This window comes from Magallana gigas, chromosome 10 (genome assembly GCF_963853765.1).
Source record: "Magallana gigas chromosome 10, xbMagGiga1.1, whole genome shotgun sequence".
Lineage (NCBI taxonomy): Eukaryota > Metazoa > Mollusca > Bivalvia > Ostreida > Ostreidae > Magallana > Magallana gigas.
Genome location: NC_088862.1, coordinates 10648284 through 10673668, shown reverse-complemented (window position 1 = coordinate 10673668; position 25385 = coordinate 10648284). Strand labels below are relative to the sequence as shown.

The following is a 25385-nucleotide window of genomic DNA, read 5'->3' as shown; positions in this document are numbered from 1 at the left end:
CGTTTCTTCGTTATTCCTATTTTGTGTGGAAAATCATCGTTAAAGCTAGAAATATGAATCAAAATTGGAAAACATTGAGAGAGAGAGAGAGAGAGAGAGAGATACAGACAGACAGACAGAATGAGAATAAAACGATAAAATATAGGCGAAATTCCCTAGCGACAATGAAGATTATTGTACTAGAAAACGACGCACCAACCCTTGTCATTTGAGTTCATATATTTTACAACGTAAGCGGTTGATTTCATTCTTTTGACGCGTTGCACTATATATTTGTTTAATGTTGTACTCATTCAACCTCATTTTTCCGGTAATTTTCTTCTCGGAGGTACAAAGTTCGGGGTTTATGGCACGTGTCCTTCAAATATAAGAGTTTTCAATGCATTCACATTGAACAGGATTTGTATTTGCTAATCCAGGGGGTCTTTATTTGTTCTTTCTGATAAACATTGAGCGGCGAATGATTTATAACGCCTGTATTCTAGACTTTATACAGCCTATAAAATTGTTGCTACAAAGACATCTTATTTCTATAGTAAAATGTCAAAAATTTCGAAAATATACCTAATATCTTGATAAAATTGGTAAGATAATTATTATTTTATACAGCAATAATCACATATTCAATATTAGAAATATAAAAAGGACCAAGTAAAAATTGTTTTAAATTCTTTGTCGTTTTTCAAATTTACGAAGATGAAATAGGGTATTGTAAAAATTTAACGAATACGTTTAAAAAAAAATGTTAGCACGAACATTCTAGATTGTTCCCTCCCTAAAAAATAAAGAATATCACGAGTTTATTTTTGATACCTTGTACAACAGCTACTCCATTAAAATCAAGACTGAAATGCAATTATCATTTTGAAATGAAGAAGAACAATACAACCATCGTCTTTAACACTGTAAAGAGGTTTCAGATTTCGCAAAAAAAGGATAAAATTGAAAAACCATTGAAACCTGTTTTAACGACAACAGGTTTCCTTTAAAAATCAACAAACTGATTGAACGAGATACTTTAAAGATGTGCATCTTATTCTTAATGCCAGACATTAACATAATAACCTACAGACGGATTATATTCTGCAAGGTCATCGTATTAATAAAATGATATCTGAATCTTAGCACTGACATTTGGACCAATGAAAGGAAGGTTCAAAAGTGCACCAGACAGCAGCCTTACTTGATATCAAAAGATTTAACACTTATAAAACTGGGTCAGAAAACCAATGGAAATACATAAATCAAAATATAGCAACGTTTTCAATTTCTCGTAAAAACTTTTTCGAACGTTTTTGTACTTGCTCCTGAATATATATTTAAATTTTCCAAAATTTTATAGATTTTATTTTGAACATGGTTTACAAGAGGAAACTAGAGGTGCTGTGAGCAAGCTCACAATTGATACCCCCCGCTAAGACAAAAATCATAATGCGTGTATTTTTCGAATTATAGAAAATTGTGGATGAATCTATTTCACCGTCCATTTTCTATAAATAACAACTCTTCTATTTTTTTAAACTGTTGGTCAAAAGCAATATTTGTGTGAAGTAAGAACATTCAATGCTTCTCCATGAGATAATGACCAGACACGAATTTTGCACTTTTTCTGCCAGTGACCTTGACCTTGCCCAAATGACCTTGGGTCAAGGTCATGACACATCCTTTGGTCCTAAGCAATATTTGTGTGAAGTTAGAACATACAATGTGTCTCCATAAGAAAGATAAGGACCGGACACGAATTTTTGTATTTTTTCTGCCAGTGACCTTGACCTTGCCAAAATGACCTTGGTTCAAGGTCATGACACACCCTTTGGATTTAAGCAATATTTGTGTGAAGTAAGAACTTCCAATGTTTCTCCATAAGAAAGATATGGACTGGACACAAATTTTGTACTTTTTTCTGCCAGTGACATTGACCTTGCCCAAATGACCTTGGGTCAAGGTCATGACACACCCTAAGGTCATAAGCAATCTTTGTGTAAAGTAAAAACTTCCAATAATTCTACATAAGAAAGATATGGACCGGACAAAAATGTTGTATTCATTCTGCCAGTGACCTTGACCGAATGACCTTGGGTCAAGGTAATGAGACACCCTTAGGTCATAAGCAATCTTTGTGTGAAGTAAGAACTTCCAATGTTTCTGCATAAGAGATATGGACCGGACACGATTGCACAGACAGACGGACAAGGTGACTCCTATATACCCCCCCCCCCCAAACTTTGTTTGCAGGGGGTATAAAAACCAATGATATTTATAAATATATATACCGAATCATTTTCATGTGGTAAGATGCTATCATTGTACATATTAATAGAATAAAAGTATCTTCCGCCTCTATAACATATTCATATATTCACTGGCATAAATTGATTAGTCCCATATTTCGATAAACATGATACCAAACCATTTTAACTTTTTATCAAGATTTCTTAATTGTTAATCAATGTTTATAATATTAGGAATTTATTAAAATGCTGTTGTTGTCTGAAATTTAAATTTCGATTAAAATCTCCAGATTAAAATAAACAAATCCTTGAGAACTAATTTGTACCATTCCAAAAAAGTTGGCGTTAATTCAACCAATAGCATACGTTGCCGAATAACGTTATAGTGCGTCTTACAGATGAAAAAACAAAAAGCAAAACAAAACAAAATACAAACAAAAAACGGTCATTCTTTTGGGGGGAAATTCGTGTTGTCTCAACTGGTAGTTTCGGGTTTGAATGAAAAAAAAAACGTACAACAAACGTTCGTTTACCTAAAACTAAAATCCGCAAATTTGACACTTTTACAAATGGTTTGAAGAATATTTTTCGAACGGTATACTTATACATGTAATTGTGAACAAGTAATTTTGTATGCAGGGATATATTCGCCCCGGTTTATTTTCGCCCCTTTCTGTCCTCGTTGTCGGTGTGCGAATTGAACACTAGGCGAATACCATTGTCTCAAACTATATCTTTTTTAATACTACTGTATCTGGGCGAAGCCGTTTGCAAATTTAAAGTAAAAAAGGCAAAAATAACACGGGGCGAAATAACCCTGCATACAGTACAAGACCAGGTATGTCAGGTTTCTTTTTCCTTTTTACCTGGGTATAAATGCTGGAAGTCTTCTTTTGAACGGAAAAGCAAGCTATATTTGAAAATTTAAGCTTGACAAAAAAAGTTTTCACTATTTGCAATCAGAAATTGTAAAACATGGTAAAAATGATTCTTACTAGATGATATTCTGCGCTAGCGCGCTAAAAAAAACACTTTGCGCATTAATATGAAAAATGCATATTAATAGGTTAAACCAAATTTTTCTTTTTACTTCAAACAAGGGAGTAGGTTTACAATGTTTGATATCTTTTTTTTTTTTTTAATTTTGTTCTATGGTCAAATATAACGATATTTTTATCATTATCCCAAATAAGAATATCAGATAGAAGACTTTTGAGAAGACTTAAAGACGTACGGTTGTTAACACAATATGTTCACAGTTCACAAATTAATCTATCTATAGAGGTTTACAACCAATCTGTAATAGTATATAAAATGTATGTAATATAAAAACGCAAGTGCGTGCATATTTTTTTTGGTAAACTTTAAAACAAAGTTGTCAGATCCAATGTATCTGCTCGATGATTAACTCGCCCTACATTTTACGACATGATGTAAACTAGTCAACCCGGGTTTTCGTGCACCCCGTTTTGAAAAGTTCTTTCCATTGAAACTAAAATTGCGTCAAATTGGCCCATTTTATCTTCCATTACTTTTTATTTTTTCCTATCTCCGCAATGTGAAGATTTCCACTACGTCATTCCATAACTATATCTTCATTTTATATAATATTTTTCTATTTGGATACATAGCTTAAATTAAAAATATATGCTATGACTATTAATAATCATTAATAATCATTCAATTGTATTTTGCATGATATTAAAAGAATATTTCAAAAAATATATTTTTACTCCGAAAATACTCTGTTAATGCATCCTGAATTTTTAGGCATTAACAGGTTTAAATGCAAATAAAGAAGAAATAATTTATCAAGAAAAATTCATCTAAAACGTTTGTCCTTAATTAACGTTGACTGATCCAATATATCTGCCTTATACACGATGGATTTGTCCAACATTTTCCGCTATGATGTTAATTAGTCAGCCAGCGCTCTATGTTACCCCGCTCTGGAAAGTTATATTCATTAACATTTAAGAAACGAATTGGTTCCTTTACACAACATTTGTCAAATCTTAATTTCCATGTATACTCTAAATAAGTTCCCAGTTAAGATGTTCACTCTTTTCGTAACCATTCAATATTATTTTAATGCAAGTATATGTATTTTGATGCAATTTTCCACTGACAAATGGTGTTTACCATCTTACTCTCATTTTTGCGATTTCGAGCTGGTTTATCGAAAATGAGTAGGTTTTCAATTCATTTTACAATAATTACTTATCATGTAAAATTCAATTATATTGTATGGATATCATCTTACACGTGTTAAAATACCAAAAGGATGCAGTTATCCTGGTACAGGCATTTTGTATTTTATAAGCATAATGTTTTCATTTTGAAGACAAGTATAAATGTGCATATTCTATGCATTCTTTTATCAACATTCCTTGAAATATAGTGCAGTATATTATACCATATGCTTTTCTGTGGTGTGGATCAAATAAGTTTTAGTAAAAAAAACTTACAAATGTAACATTTAATTTCAACCAAATGGGAATATCATACAAAACACTTACATGTATATTGACATTAGTTCTACTATTTACAAAACAAAAGCTAAATGTTATTTCTATTTCATTCTTCTTTGGGCGGAATCAAAGTATTCACAATTGAAATATATTACGTACAATTGTATTTTTTCACTTAAATCTTCACCGATGGAATACCATTCTTATATCTACATTAGTCATTATGATATTTTACAAAACTATATGAAATATCTTAATTTCTATCAGGTAATTAAACTGTGACCTAGTTATACCCAAGGGCAAAGTAAAGTTGAAAAGCTACGAATTACAATAAATTGCCTCAAAAGAAAAATAAGTACTTCACTTAAATTTGATTAGGTTTTTATTGTGAAGTACTCAAAAATAAAAGACAAATAAAATCTGGAAAATTTATACAATGTTTTTATTGTGTGGTTTATAGAAACAATGATAAATGAATAAAAAAATATTTGTAAGCACCATGTATGCGTCATGTTCCTGAGGAACGGATTTTGATATATTCATCCTTAGACAACAAATTTTTCGTTGTTCCTTCAAAATCCCCAAGCTTTGGAAGAACAATGGCTATGTATCCCTCTGTTTGAGGCTAGAAAAAAGAAATAAATTCGAAATAATCCTTATACTAGATTTACGGATGTTTTTTGCGTTAAACATACTCTGCGTTTCGTTAGATGTGTCTGTCGAATCTCTCTCGTCATTTGCTAGATTTAATGAACAATCTGTTATTATATGAACGCCAAGTTTAACAAGTCGTGTGCCTCGATCAATAGAAAGCAGGTGCTTCCTCGTGTTACCCTTGTCTATAATGATAACACTGATGAAAGACTGAAGGTCGACCTGTATAAAAATACCGCATGCTTTTCTGTAAAGTGCAAAAAGACCGTTACACGAATTCCAACGCGATTTCTCAATTTAATCGAATGTTTGACACCAAATCCGAGTACTGTTTGACTTCATCTGCAGCATCTGGGTTTTTCAAAAGAGAGATTAAACAAATTCGAAGAAACAAAAAATAATCCAAAAAACCTTTACGTCATGAGCAATTACCAAAATACAGAAGTCATTAAACAATGGATGGTAAAACTAGATCGGCAGAAATAGCTTAGCATCTGTTATATAAGATTTTGACACTTATTAGATTTCATACATTGAAGTTTTCCCTTGAATTCGTTTGAAGATTTTCCAAAGTTAAACTAACCGTATGGAGAATTTTCTTTAAATAAAAAGCCTAGATGTCATTAACAAATTCTTTCCACCTACATCTTTTATCTAGGTTCAGCAAACATACTACGGAAAAAATGCCTTTTGTCCGTGACCCCATTAAAATATGTAATACATCTTTACACAAAACATACCGCTCAGATACATCAAAACTGGCTAGAAGCTCTTTAAGCTTCATCCTTTTAAACAATATAAGTAAAAACTAAAAAAAAATTAAAAACACTTATCCTACTTTTTAATCTCAACACAAAATACTAATTATTAGTTTTTTTAATTTATTGATGAAAATTCCTATGAAAGAACTATATATGATAAGAGTTAAACTTAGCCCCCATAATTCAACATTTTTAAAAGTTTTTCGGGTACAATAAAATGTTATGTTATATTTTAGAAGAGTTAATGTAAAATATATTTAACCTATTTATTTGATTTATTTGCACTCACTGGCAGTATATGACGTCAGAAGTGACGCTATTTCTAAAATTCAATCAAAATCAGTAAAAAATTGACATTTTTCTTATCTTTTTATGATTGGGAAATATAGAGCGCATGCTTGAACAAGGACATTTTTTTTGTCACTTATTAGCCTTGGCTAGATACATTTCTGATTAAAATATTTTGTTTGTTCAAGCATGTGCTCTATGTTTTCTGAAAGAAAAACTGCTTGAAAACAAGCTGTTTTATGCTTAAAATATATAAATGGCGGGAAAATGTTGTCTTTACGATGTCATATTACTAAATTGTGGGCAGTTGAATCAAAATGAACATTATGTAAAAACATCACATATATATCTGTACAAAGAAAACACAGAATTACAATACAATGATGATGTTTATTTTAGGGGGCCATTTTAGGCCCATATCATATAAAGTCCTTTAATTAAATATAATTATTCAAATTGAAACTTTAAACACGAGTTACATTTGAGCTTTTACATACAAGTCTATAATTTCAATTGAACAAATTTACAAAGGGTTATATTTAGTTTTTTATTCATCTGAAACCAGGTCTGCGACTTTAAATGTCATATTATAACATCTCTGGCACACGTACATTCCAAGTGGAGCAAAGACGGATTAAAATATTTATTTAACGACCGTTCTCACTTGTTCACATGCTATAATTAATTACAGAAACCGCAACAAGACAAGTGGTGAATGCTAAGCGATCTTGACACTCATGGTTTCTCCTACTGTCTTGTCAGAAATATATCCAAGGCATTTGACACAAGTGCCACTTATCGCCACTACAGTAATGTGCGAAACGCTACTTGAGCCCGAATGTATATAGCTGTTATGCCAAAGATGTTTTAATTTCTTCCTAATAATAACATAATGACATCGTTGTTGTCAGAAATAGGTTCCAGTGTATTTGCTGATAACAAAAAATTCCGCCACTGGCAGTAACAAGAACTTAACATGGACGATTAGCGTTAATTAAATAGGACTTCTAATTTTATCTATTCAATTTCGCATTACGCACGATTTCATTTGTACTCTGAAACAACCATAGTTATGTTTTTTTTAAACATTGGTCCATAGGAGTCCTAATTTAATTTGAATAATGAATGCAGCGAGTTGAAAGATCCAGAGCTTTAAATTATTTCTAACGTTTCCAATGACCCAATTTCTTTTTCGATCCGTCAAAATTCTCATTCACTTAACAATAATAATGTTGTACATTGTTTTTTAAATCAATTTAGTAAACAAACTTTTTAAATCAAAACAAATATATTCACTTTCTTTTGGAAACCTAGATTATTTCCAAAATGCTTTCTGAAAATCTTTTCCAAATAATATGAAGAAATGCCAAAATCATATCATGGTCTAAATATACTGATAGGACAGGGGAATTAGAAATAATTGATTAGAAATAAATGATTAAGGCATTTTGAGAATGTTGAGTTGATACAGTATGTTGCATTTATTTAATTACTTTAGTAAGACTGAAGATACAAAACTTTTGCATCCATCATAACAGTAAATGTTCTTAAATTAAAAAATCCAAATTGATTCAAATTAAAGGTAATGCGTATTTCATGTAGGAAATCAAGAAATTTAGCATATCAAATGGTGCCTACATTTTGATAGGCAAGCTTTGTAGAAGCATATGAGCATTTGGATTCTCAATCTGATTAAAATCAGATCCTCGATGCTCCCGTTTTAATGATGTGTCGCTACGACACATCATTTAAACGGGAGCATCGAGGATCTGATATTAATCAGATTGTTGGATTGTTATCACATAATCATACAGAAAGGTGTAACCTTTGTGGTCAAGCTAACGTTATAAATCCTTCTAAGACACAAGCTTCGTGATTCTTGTCACATACAGTTTGTAAAAAACTTGGGTCTTTGTGGCGACTTTGGAAAAAAACATTGACACAATTTTCAATTTTTTTTTCTTCCTCTGAATAAAATTTAAAATCTTGTTTGTCGTGTTTAGAATGAAAATGTTCATCTTCAATCTAATTTTTTTTAAATCTTTGCCAACGGTGGTGGAAAATACGCTGAACTCAAATCATTCTAGTTTTTGTAAACAATTAATATTTAATTTATAAATGCATAATCTTAAAGAAAATAAAAACTGGGACGTTTTACTTTCCTGGTGAAAGTGTACTATATCATGGTGCCAAGGACAAATATCAAAAATGTATATGTAATGCAAATTCATTTGATGTAGAAATCTAATGTATGGGAAAATTTTCTCTTAAAGAATCATTCTAAATATTTCAATGAATTTAATTCAAAAAATTTATATCAAAAACATGAAATAATGGGTATTATGAACAGAATTCAACTTAGATTTTCATACATCTCACCACAAGACCAATACATTCATTGCCAAATTTAAAATTGAGATACTGTTTTTGCATTTAATAATTTTATTTTAGTTTTACATTATTACTTTGCACTTAGATGTACATTCATGACCATACAGGATTGTGTACCTTTAAAAGGACTTCAGATATAAGCTAAAATGTATACTATTTGGTTCATAACTTTTAACAAAATGACCCCCCCCCCCCCAAAAAAAATAATTTTTTTTTAATAAATTCCAACAAATGCCGTTAAAATTTGGAAGTTAAATATCAACCATATTTATGTAATGTATACTTTATTGTTTTGCCTCGAACAAGAATGTCCCGAAGTCATTGGATGAATCATGTCGCGTGATTGCCTTATAAATTTCTTAACACGGCAGGCGTCAAAATTTATACGGCAACATGGCGGATGTAACGTAATTTGAGCTGATTTTTTTTACACAAACGTTCAACCATACCTTTAATTTTTAAGCCCTAAAATATTAAGAGTGACCCCCCCCCCCCCACCCCACCCCCCTTTGCCCTTGACGTAATATTACGATCCTACAATGGCATCCAGGTTTGCACAGACGACTGACGAGGAAGGTAAAAAATTTGCTCTATGAATTTAATTAATATATATTATCCCTTGTTTGTTTACATATCAAACTTTAGGTCCTCAACAAAACAAAACACTTACTAGGTTTGTTACTGACTGTTTACAGAAATTTGTGGTGCTGGTAATGGACTTTACCAACCCCACAAATTTCTGTAAACAGTCAGTAACAAACCCAATAAGTAATATTGTTAAGGTGGCTCACTACACTTTGTAGTGGTTTCTCAAATCAGCAAAAAAGTACTTGAATATGATAGATAGAATGATGGATAAGAAGTATGTATGTCAGATAGGCAAAATATGTCTAATTTTGTTTTCAAAAATTTAACGCGGTAAATATGAACAAAACATCCAGGCAGATTCGAACTCATGATCTGTGGTTCACAAGCTACTTTGACCACTGATCTATGGCGATATTCAACAAACCAACTGGTATCAACAATTTAACAGATCATTTAAATCAGCATCTTGTGACAGAGTGTCCTATAAAGTATAAGTCTCTAGGTGTAGTGAGGTACCTTAATGTTATCTAGTTATGACTTTATATGTCATTGATCAAATTATGGAATGATTTTCATTTTATCATTACTTTACATGATTAAATTATGAAATGATTTTCTTTTCATCATTACTTTATATGATCAAATTATGAAATGATTTTATTTTCATCATTACTTTTTATAATGAAATTATGAAATGATTTTTTATTTTATCATTACTTTTCATGTCAGATTAAATTATGAAATGATTTTTATTTTATCATTACTTTACATGATTAAATTATGAAAAGATTTTCTTTTCATCATTACTTTACATGATCAAATTATGAAATGATTTTCTTTTCATCATTACTTTATATGATCAAATTATGAAATGATTTTCTTTTCATCATTACTTTATATGAGCAAATTGTGAATTGATTTTTCTATAAACGTTACTTTATATGAGTAAACATTGAACTAATCCCAGTTTACCTTTAGTGACAAGAGATCTGGAGATTTAAGAAGAGTTTCATTCACTTCAATAAGCTGACCTCGTACTCCACAGGTTATGATGTACTTAGAACTGTCAGTACAAGTGACCTCACATAACGGAGATGAAGGAGTCAAGAGTTGTGCTCCCTGAAATAAAGAAACCAAAATGTTAGTCCTCCTGTTGTATCTTGTGAAGCTTAAAGAATATGTATAATCAATCTCGTTCAACCATGTAATTAATTTATCAGAGTATTTGATAGAAAATATAACAGCCAGACGTCATCATCTCAAACTAATTGGGACCAGAAAAAAACTTTTAAAAATGTATTTATATAAATGATACGATATAACTATTATCAATGTAGCAAACTTTTTATATTCATATTACAAGTAACAAGACATCAACATTCAAGATATCATGGTTTGACTTTATTATTTTCAAGAATTCTATATTCACATTGATTTCTTATTCACATTGATTTCTTATATACATAATTGAGGTTTTTTAAAGCACTTAAGAATATCTGATTCAATTAAATCTTTGGGCTTCATATCAAATCAATGTATCGCATAATTCTAAATCTAGAAAATGCAACCAGACCCAGACTGTTTTTACTAAAGGTGTAGCACATTGTCTCTATTGAAGATTGTATGATTTACTATCAGTGAAAGTTTAAAGTTTGGTTCAAAAAAGACAAAGTTCACTTGTCTGTTACATTTGGAATCCACGTGTCAGGTTGAACTTTTAACCTGTCAAAGCAGACATTCTAGAAAAAAAACCCAGTTTGTCTCAGGATGACACTACTATACTATAATATTCACATTTTAGAAAAACTTGTTTACTCTTAATGTCAGAATTTTAAGTTTTACTGCTAAATTTACAATTACATTAAAGTTATTTGAAAAAAAAATTGAAAACCAACACCCATTTTGATTTCTTCATCCAGAGCAGGTTCATAAATATTTTGCAAAATTTATCATAGTGTGTAAAAATCAGTAAACAATTACTCTGTCTGTAAGATTTTTGAAAATATTACCACATAGGAATAATCGTAAATTATGTTTAATATGTACATGTACTTTAAGAGTACTTTCAGAGGTCAATTATTAGAACAAATTGTATGCTTTAAACAATTATTTGGCACCCTTCATACTGTGACATGAATTAAATTACACTCATTAGACAAGTTATTTACACAGATTACAATGATGAAATCTGATGATTAAAGTTGATTTAGAAATGTTGTCTTTTTTCATACTAGTACATGTGACTGCCATGTCACATAGCTGTTAAATGTACATGTACTAAATTGAGAAATATTGCCAAGTCATTGTCACTGATACATATAGGCTTAAAGTCAGTTAGAAGAATGGGATTTTAACTTTTTTTCTTCAAAATTTGACACCACCAACACCTGACCAAAACAATTTTTAAATGGGCCTGACAGATGGCCTTGAAATGTCTCCAAATCTTCTTTCTAAAGAAAATGACCAAAGTGAAGTCAATGGCAGTTTATAATTTGCCCTTGATTTGTAAATTTCTTTTACTTCGTTCATATAGTTTATCAAAATAATTGCTTTCAATCCATTTTTTTCATTTAGCATAATGGTTTTGGTTAAATCAAAGAATTGGAAAAGAATTCTTTTTTCATCATGGAAAGAAAAATTCAATAACTTAATTTTTTTAAGATGTTTACTGATAGCCTGTTGCTCTTTTCTTCCATGTTTTTTTTTTTTTTTTACTTCAGCCACATTTCCTCTAATTTATTCTTACCGATCATGATAAAATATTGCTGTTCTCCTATCAATTTCTCTTTTCCCAAAACACTTATTACTGCTCTTTTACTGTTTTTTCCTTTTTAATTAACAGAAAATTAAACACTAGTTTTTTCTTTATTTCTTTTTTTTTAGCCTACATATGTCTTAATTACCATTTTCTGATTTTTCTGATAGTGTAGTACTACGTACTAATGTTTTCAAATGTTTTCTCACATTCATTAATAGATAACTTCCTTTTTTTTCATTGAAAAGTAACTGATAAATTTCTGCAGTAGACATACAGGTACCTTTTTTAATTTTACCCATAACTGCTGCTGTCTTACTCTTTTCCTTGTTTATAATTATATAAATATTGATATATTTATGGATCTCTAATGATAACTTACAGCTGTTGTTTTCACTCCCTCCTCATTTTCTGCTGATAATTATCTAACTGTTGTTGTCTTAACAGATCTTTATTATTACAGACAACATACTGATTTTGTCTGGCCTTTTCCATACTTCAACTGATTGCCAACTATTGCTGTCTGACTTTCCCCTGCAGTAGCACTTAACAACTTACTATATTCATAATAAAAACGATACTGCTATCATACCCTCTTTCCTTTTCCAGATATCTTATTGTCCATTCTGTTTACCCCCTCCACATCATAACTGATCTGAGATATTGTCTTCTTTTCCCTCAATAAAGGATGCCATTCAGCCACTGTTACTATACATATTCTGTAATCAAACATGTCAAAGTATATGTTCAGCAATGAATTTTAAGTCATAATCAGTATACATAAATTATTTTTTTATATACTAATATTAGATTTTTGTGTCTGCATTAAAGTATTGCTGTTGTTCACTGAAATTTTTGTATACATATGACTTCACGAAACAAAGTAATTTACAAGTATTGGTACTTGTACCCGGTATATAAAATCGATGTAACTTCATAATAGACAACAGTAAAGTTCATACTGTTTGAGTCATTAACAATTTAACATAAAATGAATTCATCAAATATTGATCATTAATGAATTAAAATGGATGATTCATTGCATATATAGTTGAAATGGATTGTTAAATCAGAAAAAAGGTAGTTCATACTGTTTGAGTCATTAACAATTTAACATAAAATGAATTCATCAAATATTGATCATTAATGAATTAAAATGGATGATTCATTGCATATATAGTTGAAATGGATTGTTAAATCAGAAAAAAGGTAGTTCATACTGTTTGAGTCATTAACAATTTAACATAAAATGAATTCATCAAATATTGATCATTAATGAATTAAAATGGATGATTCATTGCATATATAGTTGAAATGGATTGTTAAATCAGAAAAAAAGGTAGTTCACAGAAATAATTACAACCTTTATCACATAAAATATGTCCTTTAATTAACTGAGTTCAAACAAACTTGACAAATTCAAAGCAGCAAAGTCCCAATACAATATAAATTACAGAACAAAATCTCAAAAATATATACTGTGGAATCATTAGATTTCGTGGTGGCATAACATCCTCCACGAATTGATAAATTAGGGTAATAAAGTCATATTTCCTTTAAATTTGTAGATTTTAATATATATAAAGCCCCTTTCACAATTGGTGCATGAGCAGAAGCGACTGAATATTCGTGCGACCGATAAGATTAGATATGAATCCTAAACTGTTGCCGAAATAATTGCTTTTGAAAAAAGAAGTCATACGAAATTCGCATGATATAAGTGAGAGTTGTGCGATGTAAACGCATTAAATCTTGCGATATATCTTGCATCTACTATATGTTTTACAATGAAAGTGACTGTTGAAAGATAATGCGATATAGGATCGCGCGAGAGACCAGGTGATCGGACGATTGAACGTGCGCCAATGCGATTGGACGTGCTATCATGTGTTCCATGGTACGAAGGCTCGTGTGAGTCAGAGGGGGTATAAATACCGCCCATTTCCGACACTCTTCAATAGACATAGTTGAAAGCGAGAGAACATGCGGCCCAAGAAGAAACAGAGATGCAGAAGCATTTATTATGATACCTCAGTATGATTATTCTATTATATTTGATTGGTCTAGAAAGTCACGTGACATGGCGATTTCATAGGAATGAAAAAGCCGATATGAGCACATGATGTAGACAAGTATGATTAAATAAAAAATATTTAAATTACTCTGATTCTCTATATATCACAAAACCAACTTACCTATCTATGATTCGAAATTATGAAAGAAAAATGAGAGTAACAGAGGAAATCAAACAATTTTTAGAAATTAACGTATTTGTATAATCATATGTTGTCCGTTTATTGCATTAATGTTCAGGGAATATGAAGATTTATTCCCCCAGAAAAACTTATTTCCCGCGGGCGATGCCCTGGAAAAATAAGATTTTTCTTGGAGAAATAAATCTTCATATTTCCCTCATCATCATGCAATAAATGTATATTGTTGAATTGTGGTCTGAAACAGAGATGCTTATAGGGTATATATACTAGTAGCAAAGCATGGCATATTACTGATAAGTCGTGCAAAGATAGTAAAACGTTGCAAGACAACACGAGCATGTTGAGCAGTCTCATGGTCGCACAATAAACGCATTAACAACTGCGATTCATCTTACGACCTTTAAAAATAGTGCATCACTCTTGCAAGTACATAAAACGTTGTAAAGTGTTCGTGCGTTGCACTGCGGTGATTTGGATTGCATTCGGTCGCGTCTGAATAGTGTGCATGTCCACTATTTTGAGGAGACTTGATGCGAGCACTAAAACGCATGCAACGAATGCGAGATTCATGCAACGTATGAGAGAGCTTGTGCGAATCTAAAAAATTCTGGTCGCAAAGTGTTGTAAAGTGGTCATGCGCCAATTGTGAAAGGGGCTTAAGAATACACGAAATTACGTCCCCACAAACCTACAAAATTTAAGCCATCCACGAAAATTGGCCCCCACGAAATTTAATGATTCCACAGTATTAAACTTATTTGAACCATAAATTGTGAAAGACCATCTTCGGTCATGGTGGTGGTAAGACTTTCACTGTTAGGAAAAATGTGAATAATGCCTTGTTGTTCTTAATTTAATTTGATGTGACCTTTTATCATCCAAATGCAGCACAGGGGCTTCTGGAGAAAAAAATAATTTACAATATTTTTAAAATTTTATAAAACTAATTTAAAAACTTTTTCAACAATGCTTTTTCTTTCTACACAAGCCCCTCTGGTAGCAGTTTACATAAAAGATTATGTAACTGCTGATGTGGTAACAAATTCACAGTGCATGTAGATATTTGACAGGTTAAAACATGATGAAACAATTAGACAGCTGATTGACACATGAATATTCAGCTTTACAACACTCTATGTGTTCAAACAGCCATAGTTGGTACATGAAGGAGAGAGCTATGTGGACTTCAGACTATGGCTTGAGATGTAGACCATTCAGAGAAAAGACAAAACTAAAAGCAGTATGATAAATATATGATTTCTATATCTGTTCACATTACCGTAATTTTCATTAAATATTATGAATGAAAATAAGTCTAGCAAATGGATAGGAAAGTGGGGGAAAAAATTGCAGATAATAGATAATGACGACCTTGAAAAACATACATTTTATGGAGGCCTATAGGAGATATATCATTAATTGTTTTCATAAGCTGTAATTGTTTTTTATTTTCATGGATAAGTATATTAAAAGTAGAGAGTCTGAGAAATGAATCAAGCAATTTCACTTAGAATAAAATTGTTTTATTTCTTAAAAGAAACACATTGATTATGTGCAACTTCTGGGATACATGTGATTTTGACCCTTGAAAATGCCCTAACATGTAAATCGGCTCATTATGAAGTTTAAACATGCGATATCATAGTTCAATGTGGTAAACATGTTGCCAATTTTTAGAAATATGTTATTCGTATAATTAGGGTACCAGAAAGGTGTTTTACCAACAAATTGGGGTGGGGGGGGGGATGTCAAATTCACCAATGATGGGCTAAAGTAAACCTCTGCATATTGAGGACAGTCTACACTCCAAATGTCCCGAGTTTTTGTTTCCACCACTTTTGCTTGATATTTCGATAATGATAAATACCTTTGTGCTAAAACTATTTTCATCCACTCATATGAAAAATGTCCAGATTATCTGTTTTGAAATGCCCCCTTTACTGCTTCATGTTTCAATAAACATCCCAAAATAAAAAGTCTACGGGGATTTTGAATTGCATCAGCCATTAATCGGCCCAGATGATAACGTTGAAAAATTGCGCCAGATATGTGCCGAGTACTTCCGAATGGAGAAAGGATGTAAAAAGATATCTTGGATATTTTCAATTTCATCGATTTCAACTGTACTTCTTTTACAGGTGTGTGTATTTTTATTAAAAATCCTCAAAAAGTGATGGAAACAATAACTTGGGACAGACTATAGAGAATCAGTAAAGGCGTAAGCCCATATTCAAGCGAAACAAAATCAAAATATATCACAAGAGGTTTTTTTTTGCTATTAAAAACAAAACCCATAGCCACATAAATAAAACCAATACTATAATACTAACCTGTTAGAATGTGTCAAAATACAAATGTCTTCATTTTTCTTGGACTGTGAATCTAAAGAGATGACATTTCTATGAATTCTTTTAAAAATGTTTTCGCTTGGCAATGTTTCACAACATTACCATGATTGCACTATTTTGTTGATTATGAATATGTCTTAGATAAACTTTAAATTTCAAATGAAGTTCGGCCTTCTTTCTTTAATGTCACCGAAATTCGTCGAAACAATCTTACCGAGATTATTTTTTCTATGGAAATGATATCATTTCGAATTTACTCTATCCCTTTTCATTTTTCAAGTTCTGCAGTTTTAATCGCGATGCGTATCTGCGGTATAATCATGAAACTAAAAAATACTTACCTATTAGATATCTAGATTGATAATACCGATCCACGAGTGACGGGTGTTCAGACTCTAATAGTCTCTTACTTCCCTCAAAATCATGTTGTTGATTGTCGTCTGCCATTCCGGAAGTCGAAGTTTGAAGTAACTCGTTCTAATACTATTCGAATAATTTGGTCATAACTAATATTCACTTACGCGCGAATTAAAATTCAACAACGAAGATTGAAAAAAAAACACCTTTACTCGATATTTCAGAAATTAACAGAATTTCAGCACTAAACAATACCTGTCTCATGTATCAAATATGCAAGGAAATCTCTACAAACTTAATTTGTTCCTTCAAAAACTTTCAATATTTAAATCTTCATCACAATAATAAAACAACAAGTCAATTAAAATGCCCTATTTATACATTCTATTCAGCTCAATGTTAGAAAAACAACAAAAACAGATATATCAGATGCAAGTAGATTTAATTTCATCACATCTCTGTAACATGACATTCTAAAAAAAAAATGTATGTATAAATTATATTAGACATAAATTTACACCCTTTTTAATCAGACATGTCATCAGACTGCATTTCCTCACTTTTATTCCATCTTTCACTCTTGTTTTTTTATTCTTTTTGCAATATAAAACGATTTTGCTGCCATTCACTGCAAGGGGTGATTACTTGATTTTCTACATACAATCCCAAAACCAGTGGATATACACATGCAAAGTTCTTTAACTTCCAGAAAATAAATTACATGTATCATATTTACATGTCAATAAAAAATGCAATTTTTATCTTATATTGAAATAAATATTTTCATGTATTTATATATTGATTTCAAATACAGAATTAGAGAGTCAATTTCTATTCAATACTCCATTGAATTACAACATTATTAACATTCAAATATAAATCATGGTTTTAGCTTCTCTGTGTTTTAAATGAGCTAATAGATGTCAAAAACTATACATGGAGTCTTAAAACAATGGAGTCAACACATCTCCATGTGGAATGGAATTTATTCACTTTGACCTCAGCACATGTGCCCCTAAGAAGTAGTTTGAAAGAAACTTTCTGAATAGTCACAAAAGCATTAACTACCAATTCATCATATTCAAATTATTAATGCAGTTTACAAGCAATAGAATATAATTATACATTTACATGTAAATATTTATAAGTCTGCATAAAAAAATTATAAATCCAGAACACATACGGTACGTACATGACAGTATATATTACGCAATGGAATTTAACATTACTGTCAATAGTAAAAGACATGTCAACTTTTATCGGGAGAACAGCACCGTCTTTTCATGGCAGTGGCAACAGTGTTGGCCATGCTAAGAAGTTTCTGATGTGCCTCAAACAGTTCATTGGTTCTCAGTGAGGACAGAGACTCCATGGATAACAATCCGGACATCTTGTCAAGATCTTCCGTGACGGATCCCTTGGTCTCGGATAATGCCTGCTCCTCTACTGGTTCCGAAGTGACGGATGAGCTTGGAATAAATCCTATGGAACTCTCCCCTTCCTCTGTTCCCCATTGGTTCTCTTTTTCCAACAGATCTTCAGTGCTACCCATCTCATCCGCTATACTCCTGTTCAGGTCTTCATTTGCACTTTCTAATTTGAATAACAGAAAAATTTAAATTAAAAAAAATCAAACTTAATAAATGCAAATCATTATCGTTTATCTTAAGAATAGAAATGCCTAAGGTATAAAATGTAAAGTAATACAAGTTACATCAAACTTGTCTTTCAAAATACCATACATGATTCACAAAAACCTTCAATGTACATGCAGATAAAAGCAGACTTACTCTTAATGGGAGATAATCTGCCTAGATCTTCTTCCATAGAGGGCAGCACCTCCATTTCATCTCCTCTTCCAGGATTATTTTCCGCTACAATTGCAGAAGATCTATCACCTACAGAAAAGAACATATGTACGTGTAATAACAAACCAAAACCTAATTTTTTTAACATAAAAGTAAAATGAGTAAAAGAATATTTGATTTAAATACTTCTTTGAAAAGCATGAAAAATTTACAAATTCACAGCACAGCCAAACATGTTTAAGTGATATTTTTTTTAATTTAATTTCACATTCTGCAAACATACAATGCATGATTATGATGCTTTAACTATAATAATTCAGAAGTGCAAAAAAAAATTTTTTGAGAGAGAGAAGTGATAATATAACACATGAGGTTTGAAATATTTCAAGCTGTGATCCCGATTACTCACCAGTTTTCTCATTCGAGTCATCAGCCTTTGTGGGTTTAATTGTAGGTTTTCGACTTTCCTGATGAGATACAAATGTCCTGAGCACTTTTCTGACTGTTGGAACTTTTGGGGATTTGATTGGCAAGTTGTCTATTTCCTTTTCTGAGAGACGAGATAAGTCACCTATCGTGTGGATATTACGAGCCTTCACAAGTTGTCCTAGACCACGCGACCTGCATAAACATCAATATATGGTTCAATGCTTCAATATCAACATTTAAAAGTAAAATATGACAAGATATCCTATTTATGCTATGAAATTCCATTTTGAAAGTTTATTGAACTGTGTATCAAATTCCTTTAGTTAAATCTTAATTTGAATTTTCCATTGAAATTGAGATTGGTCCAGGTGTGTTAATCATGTGATCAAAACTACATGTAACCTGAAGAACTAGGAGATACTGACTGATATGCGATAGGTAAAGGAGGAGGAGGAAGAAAATAAAATCAGTTTAGAAAGTCTGCACCATTATGACATTCAAATCTGCAGAAATGAAGGTTTTTAACATGAAAAACTGCTGTTCATTATTTACAAATACAAGTACTTATTTGCATCAATTTGATGCAGGAGTGTATAAATATTGATCTAAACTTTGAGGTTTTTTTCGCAGAAAAATTCCATCCCTGTTTCATGAAGTGAGAGCACTCACCACATAGAGGTGGTCAGCTGGGGCAGCACCCTGTCCACGGTCTGTGAGCAGTCCACCAGCTCGGGGTAGACAGGCTCCATGGTGAGCTGAGACTCAGTCACGCTGGCGTAACTACCCAGGGTGGAGGGCACCTGTGATTCCTGGGTCTAGAAAAAATGTAGAAACAAACAATTTGAAAAAGCTGATCATTTGAATAAAGCTAACACATGTACATAATGTTGTGTTTAAAGTCAATGAAGGAAAGAACAATAGCAGTTTTAATGCATCAGGAATGTAGAGAAATGCATTTTGGCTGTGATGTTGATGGCATTTCATCTAGTTCTCCGGGTTTTGTTCAAATTACATGTTTTTTAAGGTGAAGTATCATTATATTTTTGCAATTCAAAATCTGCCACTTAGTGAATTTATTCTCGTTTCCTATCATATCGCGGGTTCTATGGTATCGCAGTATTTCTGTGTAAGAATAGTTGCACGCGCTGAAATTGACATTTGACATCGGGATATTTTTAGACATAGTAAACAGAGACATGCTGAACATCACTGAGGTATATCATAAAGGAATCTAACAATAACATTAGTTTCTGGAAATATTTTCGTATTGATAGATTTTTCGACAAAATGATTTAACTACCGCGATATCATAGAACGGGCTCATATAAACTGCACATGTGATATGATGTATACAATGTACGTGCATTTTGCCTACTTGGCCAACTTAAAACCAACAACCACAATTAAAAGAGTTCATTATATTAAACTGAGCACATACCTGGCTAACTTCTTCATTGGCCTGTGCTGCTGAAGATGTGTTGGAAAACAGCTGAAATGACAATTTTTAAAAACAGATTTTTGAGAGCTTTCTAAAATGAAACCTCAACCATTTGCTTTAATAGCTCTCACCCCTTCAAATTGCTTTTCTGATTCTTAACAGTTGTTTTTTTTTTCCTTAAATGTCATAATTTAAACTATTTACCGTAATTTGCTTTTTTTTTCATTATATCCATGATATCAGGTCATTAAATATTGTAGAAAACCAGCCAAAATTCACTGTGATGAAGTAAAAGTATATGTATGACAACATCCCAGTACACATGCACTGTCCAGTACTTACACAGCTCTTACTGCTGGGGTCTGGGTTGGAGAAAATGGACACTGTGCTGGGGGTGGGAGAAGCAGCTGCTTCTGACAGAGGGGTACCCGTACAGGTCACGGGGTCAGCGAAGGACACCCGCCTCTGCTTCTTCTATAGAGAGAAATCATAGGCCACTTATTTATACAGAAAGTAAAAATACAAGGGTCTATTTTTGCTTCTTTTTATTGAGAAATCAAAGAATTTAGCAGAAATCTACAAGCACTGTGTTAATCATAGGCCATTCATATAACATACAGAAGTAGATAAAGGAACATTTTACTATATTTGCATTTCCATTGTTCTTTTCCATTGTAAGCCCATACAGAGGAGCTGCAATTATTTCTCTATAATCGCAATTGCTCTGTCAGTTTACTATGACGTCATAAAGGTGTTACGTTATACATGTATATACTTTTCCATGACGTTATAGATTTAAACCACTATACGATACATCATGTGTTTTTCTCCAACTCCATTAAAATTGACGTATTTACATGTAATATTAAAACATGTTTTTGATAACATTTTAAAGGAATTACTGTTATAACATATCATTGATTCTGTTAACAAATCTATGTGAATTAAAAAGATACATTACAGTCTGAATGTTTACTTTTGATGTAATAGCTAAATGTCAAGGTCTAGGCTAATACAGGGTATTTGCGAGTGGTAAAATGCAAATATAAGTAATAAACAACGATTATTTAGTGAACATGGCGTTATGAATAGCAACTGCTCTGCTGGCATATTTTCCATGATGCGCTAGCGCGCATCATGGAATATGCCAACAGAGCAATTGCTATTCATAACGCCATGTTCACTAAATAACGTTGTTTATTTCTTAAATATACATCAAGGTATAGACTGAAGGAAATATTCAATTTCTTTTCAGCAAAAACATTTGACAGCAAACCCATTTACTCAAGGTATGTTCTCTAGCTAAGAGGTAAGGGGAATTATAATACTGATAAACCTAAATGTGAAATGATATGGTTCTTACCTTGCAAGGAGGGGAAGGTGAATTGGCTGGGAAATCTCCACTCAGTCGTCTTCGCTTCAGAATGCTAGCACTAGGTGAAGCAGAGGGGGCGAAAATCTGTCCCAGCTTGATGGGATGGAAAGGAGCTGCCTTTCTCAGTGGTGAACCTTTTGATAAGTGGGAGCCAGGACTTGGTGGCTTGAGGATGCTCCTTCGGGCCACAGCTCTCTTCTCAAACTTTCTGGGCACCACTACCAGTTTGCTGTCGGTATTTCTCTCAAACATGGCAAACCCACCGTCCTCTGTTCCATTTTCAGGCACCTTGGTGGGAGTTTCATCAAATGTGACTTTTTTGGACTCGCTCTGAATATCCACATTGTCTTTGGAAGCCTCATTCTGTTTGTCTTGGGATGTCTCATTTAGTTTCTCTCGAGATGTTTCTTTCTGTTCACCTTCCGTGTTTTCTTTTTCCTTCAATGACTCTTTATCTCCCAGTAGCAGAGAACTTTCATTTCCGTCCACCTCTTTCGCAGGCTTCCCTACAGGTTCTTCTGAATCTTCAATTACAGTGGTGAGCAGACTTGGATCCAGACTTTTCCGTTTGACAGTCTTCTTCATGGACAGCGACTTTGGGCTCTGTCTAGGTGAGAGGGACCTCCTTGTTGGCTTACCACTCCTCAGTGTTCCATGAGAAGATCTCAATCTATTGGAGAGGGGTGAAGTTTTTGCTGGAGCAAACTTTTTCTTTCCTATCCTTTTGGACTTGCTTTCATCTTTTCCTTCTGTGATGCTTTCCTTTCCTTTTTGATCACTTTCAATATCTTTCTCCTCTTTTTCCACATTTTCACCTGATATGTCTTTCTTGCTGTCTGTCAACACATCCCCTGGTGCATCCACCTCCATCTCTTCAGCATTACTACTACAGATCTCATTCAGAGGAACATTATCATCAGAACTTTCAGAATTCTTTGCCCCTTCTTCAGATTTTTCATCCAACTTCTCCTCACTCTCTTTTTTCTCTGTCACTTCATTCATCTTGTTCTCCAGGTTACCTTTAGACTTAACAGCTTTCTTTGCAGTCTGTGACAGAGGCACATCATCTTCAGAACTATCTGAGATTGATTTATCTTCAGTTTTACTCTTTCCTTTCTTCTGCGATCTCTTTTTTGCAACTTCAATCTTCTTTTTAGTCGTACTTTTTCTTACAGGGATTTCCGCAGAGTTCCTACTGGTTGGTGTCTTCTCCCCCTTTTCTTCAGCAGTTATTACCTCTGAAATTTCAGTCCTTTTCTCTTCTTCCTTTTTTGGAGCTTGCTTTTCCACATCTTTTCTCTGGGTATCCTCCAAAAAGAATCCCTCAGAATCAAACTGCCTCTCATACCCAACAGCTGAATTTTCTCTTTCAGTGTCTTCTTTATTGTCCACTACTCTTTCATCATTAGCTATCATATTTTCACTTCCCGGCTCTTGACTAGACACCTGTGATGCCTCCTTCACCAATAAGTCTTCCTCAGTATTCTGTTGAGATGAAGTCCTTTCCTTCCCATTTGATTTAGCACCAGCACTTGTGCTATTTTTCCCTTTCTTCTCTTCAACTTTCCCTTCTTTTGGCCTTCCTCTCTTGCTGCCTGTCTCACTTTTCCCTTTGGGAGTTTTAACATCCTCTCCTTTGCTCTGTCTGGTTCGCTTTGGTCGACTGCTCTCAGGTGACAGTTTCTTGGGAGTGTCTTGCTTTCTCTTTCTTCCTCTCCTGGGTGTATCTTGAGCCAGTGTTGATTCAAGCTTGGGATCATACACTTGACCAGATTCCATTGCTTCAGCCTCTTGTGACTGTCCTTCAACTGATGTTTCTGCTTGGTTTGACTGCTGACTAAGTATTAAATTCTCTGTTCCCAGGACATCCTTTCCTTCACAGTTTGATTTAAAGGTGGACTGTGATTGAGGATTATAGCAGGAGCTCTCTTGTGTATCTTCTTTCTGCGTGAACAAGTTTTCAGTACTTGTCATTTTAACTTCAGCTTGACCGTCAATGCTTTTTGCATTCCCCTGGGTTTCAAATCCCTGTGATGAAGACAATGGTACCTCTTCTAAAGGCAACACATCGGAAAAGTCATCATGCTCATGATTTACATCCTGTGAACTCTTTTCAAGCGAACTACTTCCCTGTGACACTCCGTCTCCTTTAGGAGTACCAAACCCAACATCTCCTTTTCTAGGACTGAAGTGCTTGATTTCGTCTTCTGTAAGCCTCTTCAGCTTCAATACTGGTGTACCCACTCGGAGAGGCAAGGAACCAGTTTTGGATTCCGGTGAAGCTGGGATAATGTTGGAATCTTCAGAAATATCCAAATTAGAGTCCGCCTCTGTTCCTTTGGTGAACAGCTTTCTAGTGCTGCCTCTTGTATTGCCAAACTTTACAGGATCTTTACTAGTGGGTGGGGGAGGGGTTTCTTGAATTGGTTCAGAATTTGGAGATACTCTGGACTTTAAAGCTTTAGGAGACTGTGTTTCTTCTACTACTGTCACTTCAGCAGGATGGTTTGCATTGGATGACGATCCAGATGATTTCATTGAACCCTGTGACGATATTCCACTCTCCTGAGATAACTTTTCTGGAGATTTTATCAACCATTCATCAAGTTTCTGAGACCCCTTACTGGAATTCTCCAACGCTTTACTCCTACCCCTTTTAGCAGGAGAGGCAAAACGTCTAGATGATCTAGCTGGAGAGCTCTCAATACTGATTTTTTTCAGTGGTGATTTCACCTTTCCTGGAGAAAGCTGCTTCGTACTTTTCAACTGACTCGTCCACGTCAACAATGACTGCGAGTCACCCTTCTCCTCATTCTTGCTTCCATCATCGCCCGCTGACTTATTGGAAGAAGATGTCGACTTGTACGTCAGAAAATCCATATCCACCGCCTCCATCACATTGGCTGGAGCTACGAACACCTCACCAGATGAACTAGATGACTTTTTCGAGGTTTCCATTTCTTTCTCCTCACTGCTGGGATTCTTCAGAGACTCCACTTCTGCTTCTTCAGAGGGAGTACTGTCCATTGAACCAGAAGACTTGGAGCCACTACTGGGGGTGGACCTTTCCGACTCGGTAGAGTTGGGCATACTTTCACCTGAGGACTGTCTCTGCTCCTGTGAACTGCTGATGGTGTCCTTTATAACAACAAAATGCTCAATACTGCTCTTCTCCACTGCAATAAAAACAATCATCAAAAAAAGAAAGTCTGTTTTCTTTCAATTAAACAAATTAATTGTAGAAGCATGAACATGGCTTCTCTGTTCATTTTTAA

General features: G+C 33.3%; 2 protein-coding genes across 2 annotated transcripts; both read right to left on the bottom strand.

Moving 5' to 3' along the window:
* Positions 1–5127: 5127 nt before the first annotated feature.
* On the bottom strand, positions 5128–17203 carry LOC105337025 (protein Abitram). The gene is made up of 5 exons (XM_011441580.4): positions 17045–17203; positions 16686–16737; positions 12732–12858; positions 10357–10503; positions 5128–5327 (listed from the first exon to the last, which is right to left on the bottom strand). The coding sequence occupies exons 1-5, from the start codon at positions 17148–17150 to the stop codon at positions 5211–5213; spliced, it is 549 nt and encodes a 182-aa protein (XP_011439882.3). The 5' UTR covers positions 17151–17203; the 3' UTR covers positions 5128–5210.
* Positions 17204–17485: 282 nt separating this feature from the next.
* Positions 17486–25305, bottom strand: LOC136272270 (telomere-associated protein RIF1-like). The gene is made up of 7 exons (XM_066073602.1): positions 22099–25305; positions 21078–21209; positions 20736–20786; positions 19967–20112; positions 19278–19489; positions 18851–18958; positions 17486–18653 (listed from the first exon to the last, which is right to left on the bottom strand). Exons 1-7 carry the CDS (start codon positions 25303–25305, stop codon positions 18310–18312), a joined length of 4200 nt encoding a protein of 1399 aa, XP_065929674.1. The 3' UTR covers positions 17486–18309.
* Between the last annotated feature and the right edge of the window lie 80 nt (positions 25306–25385).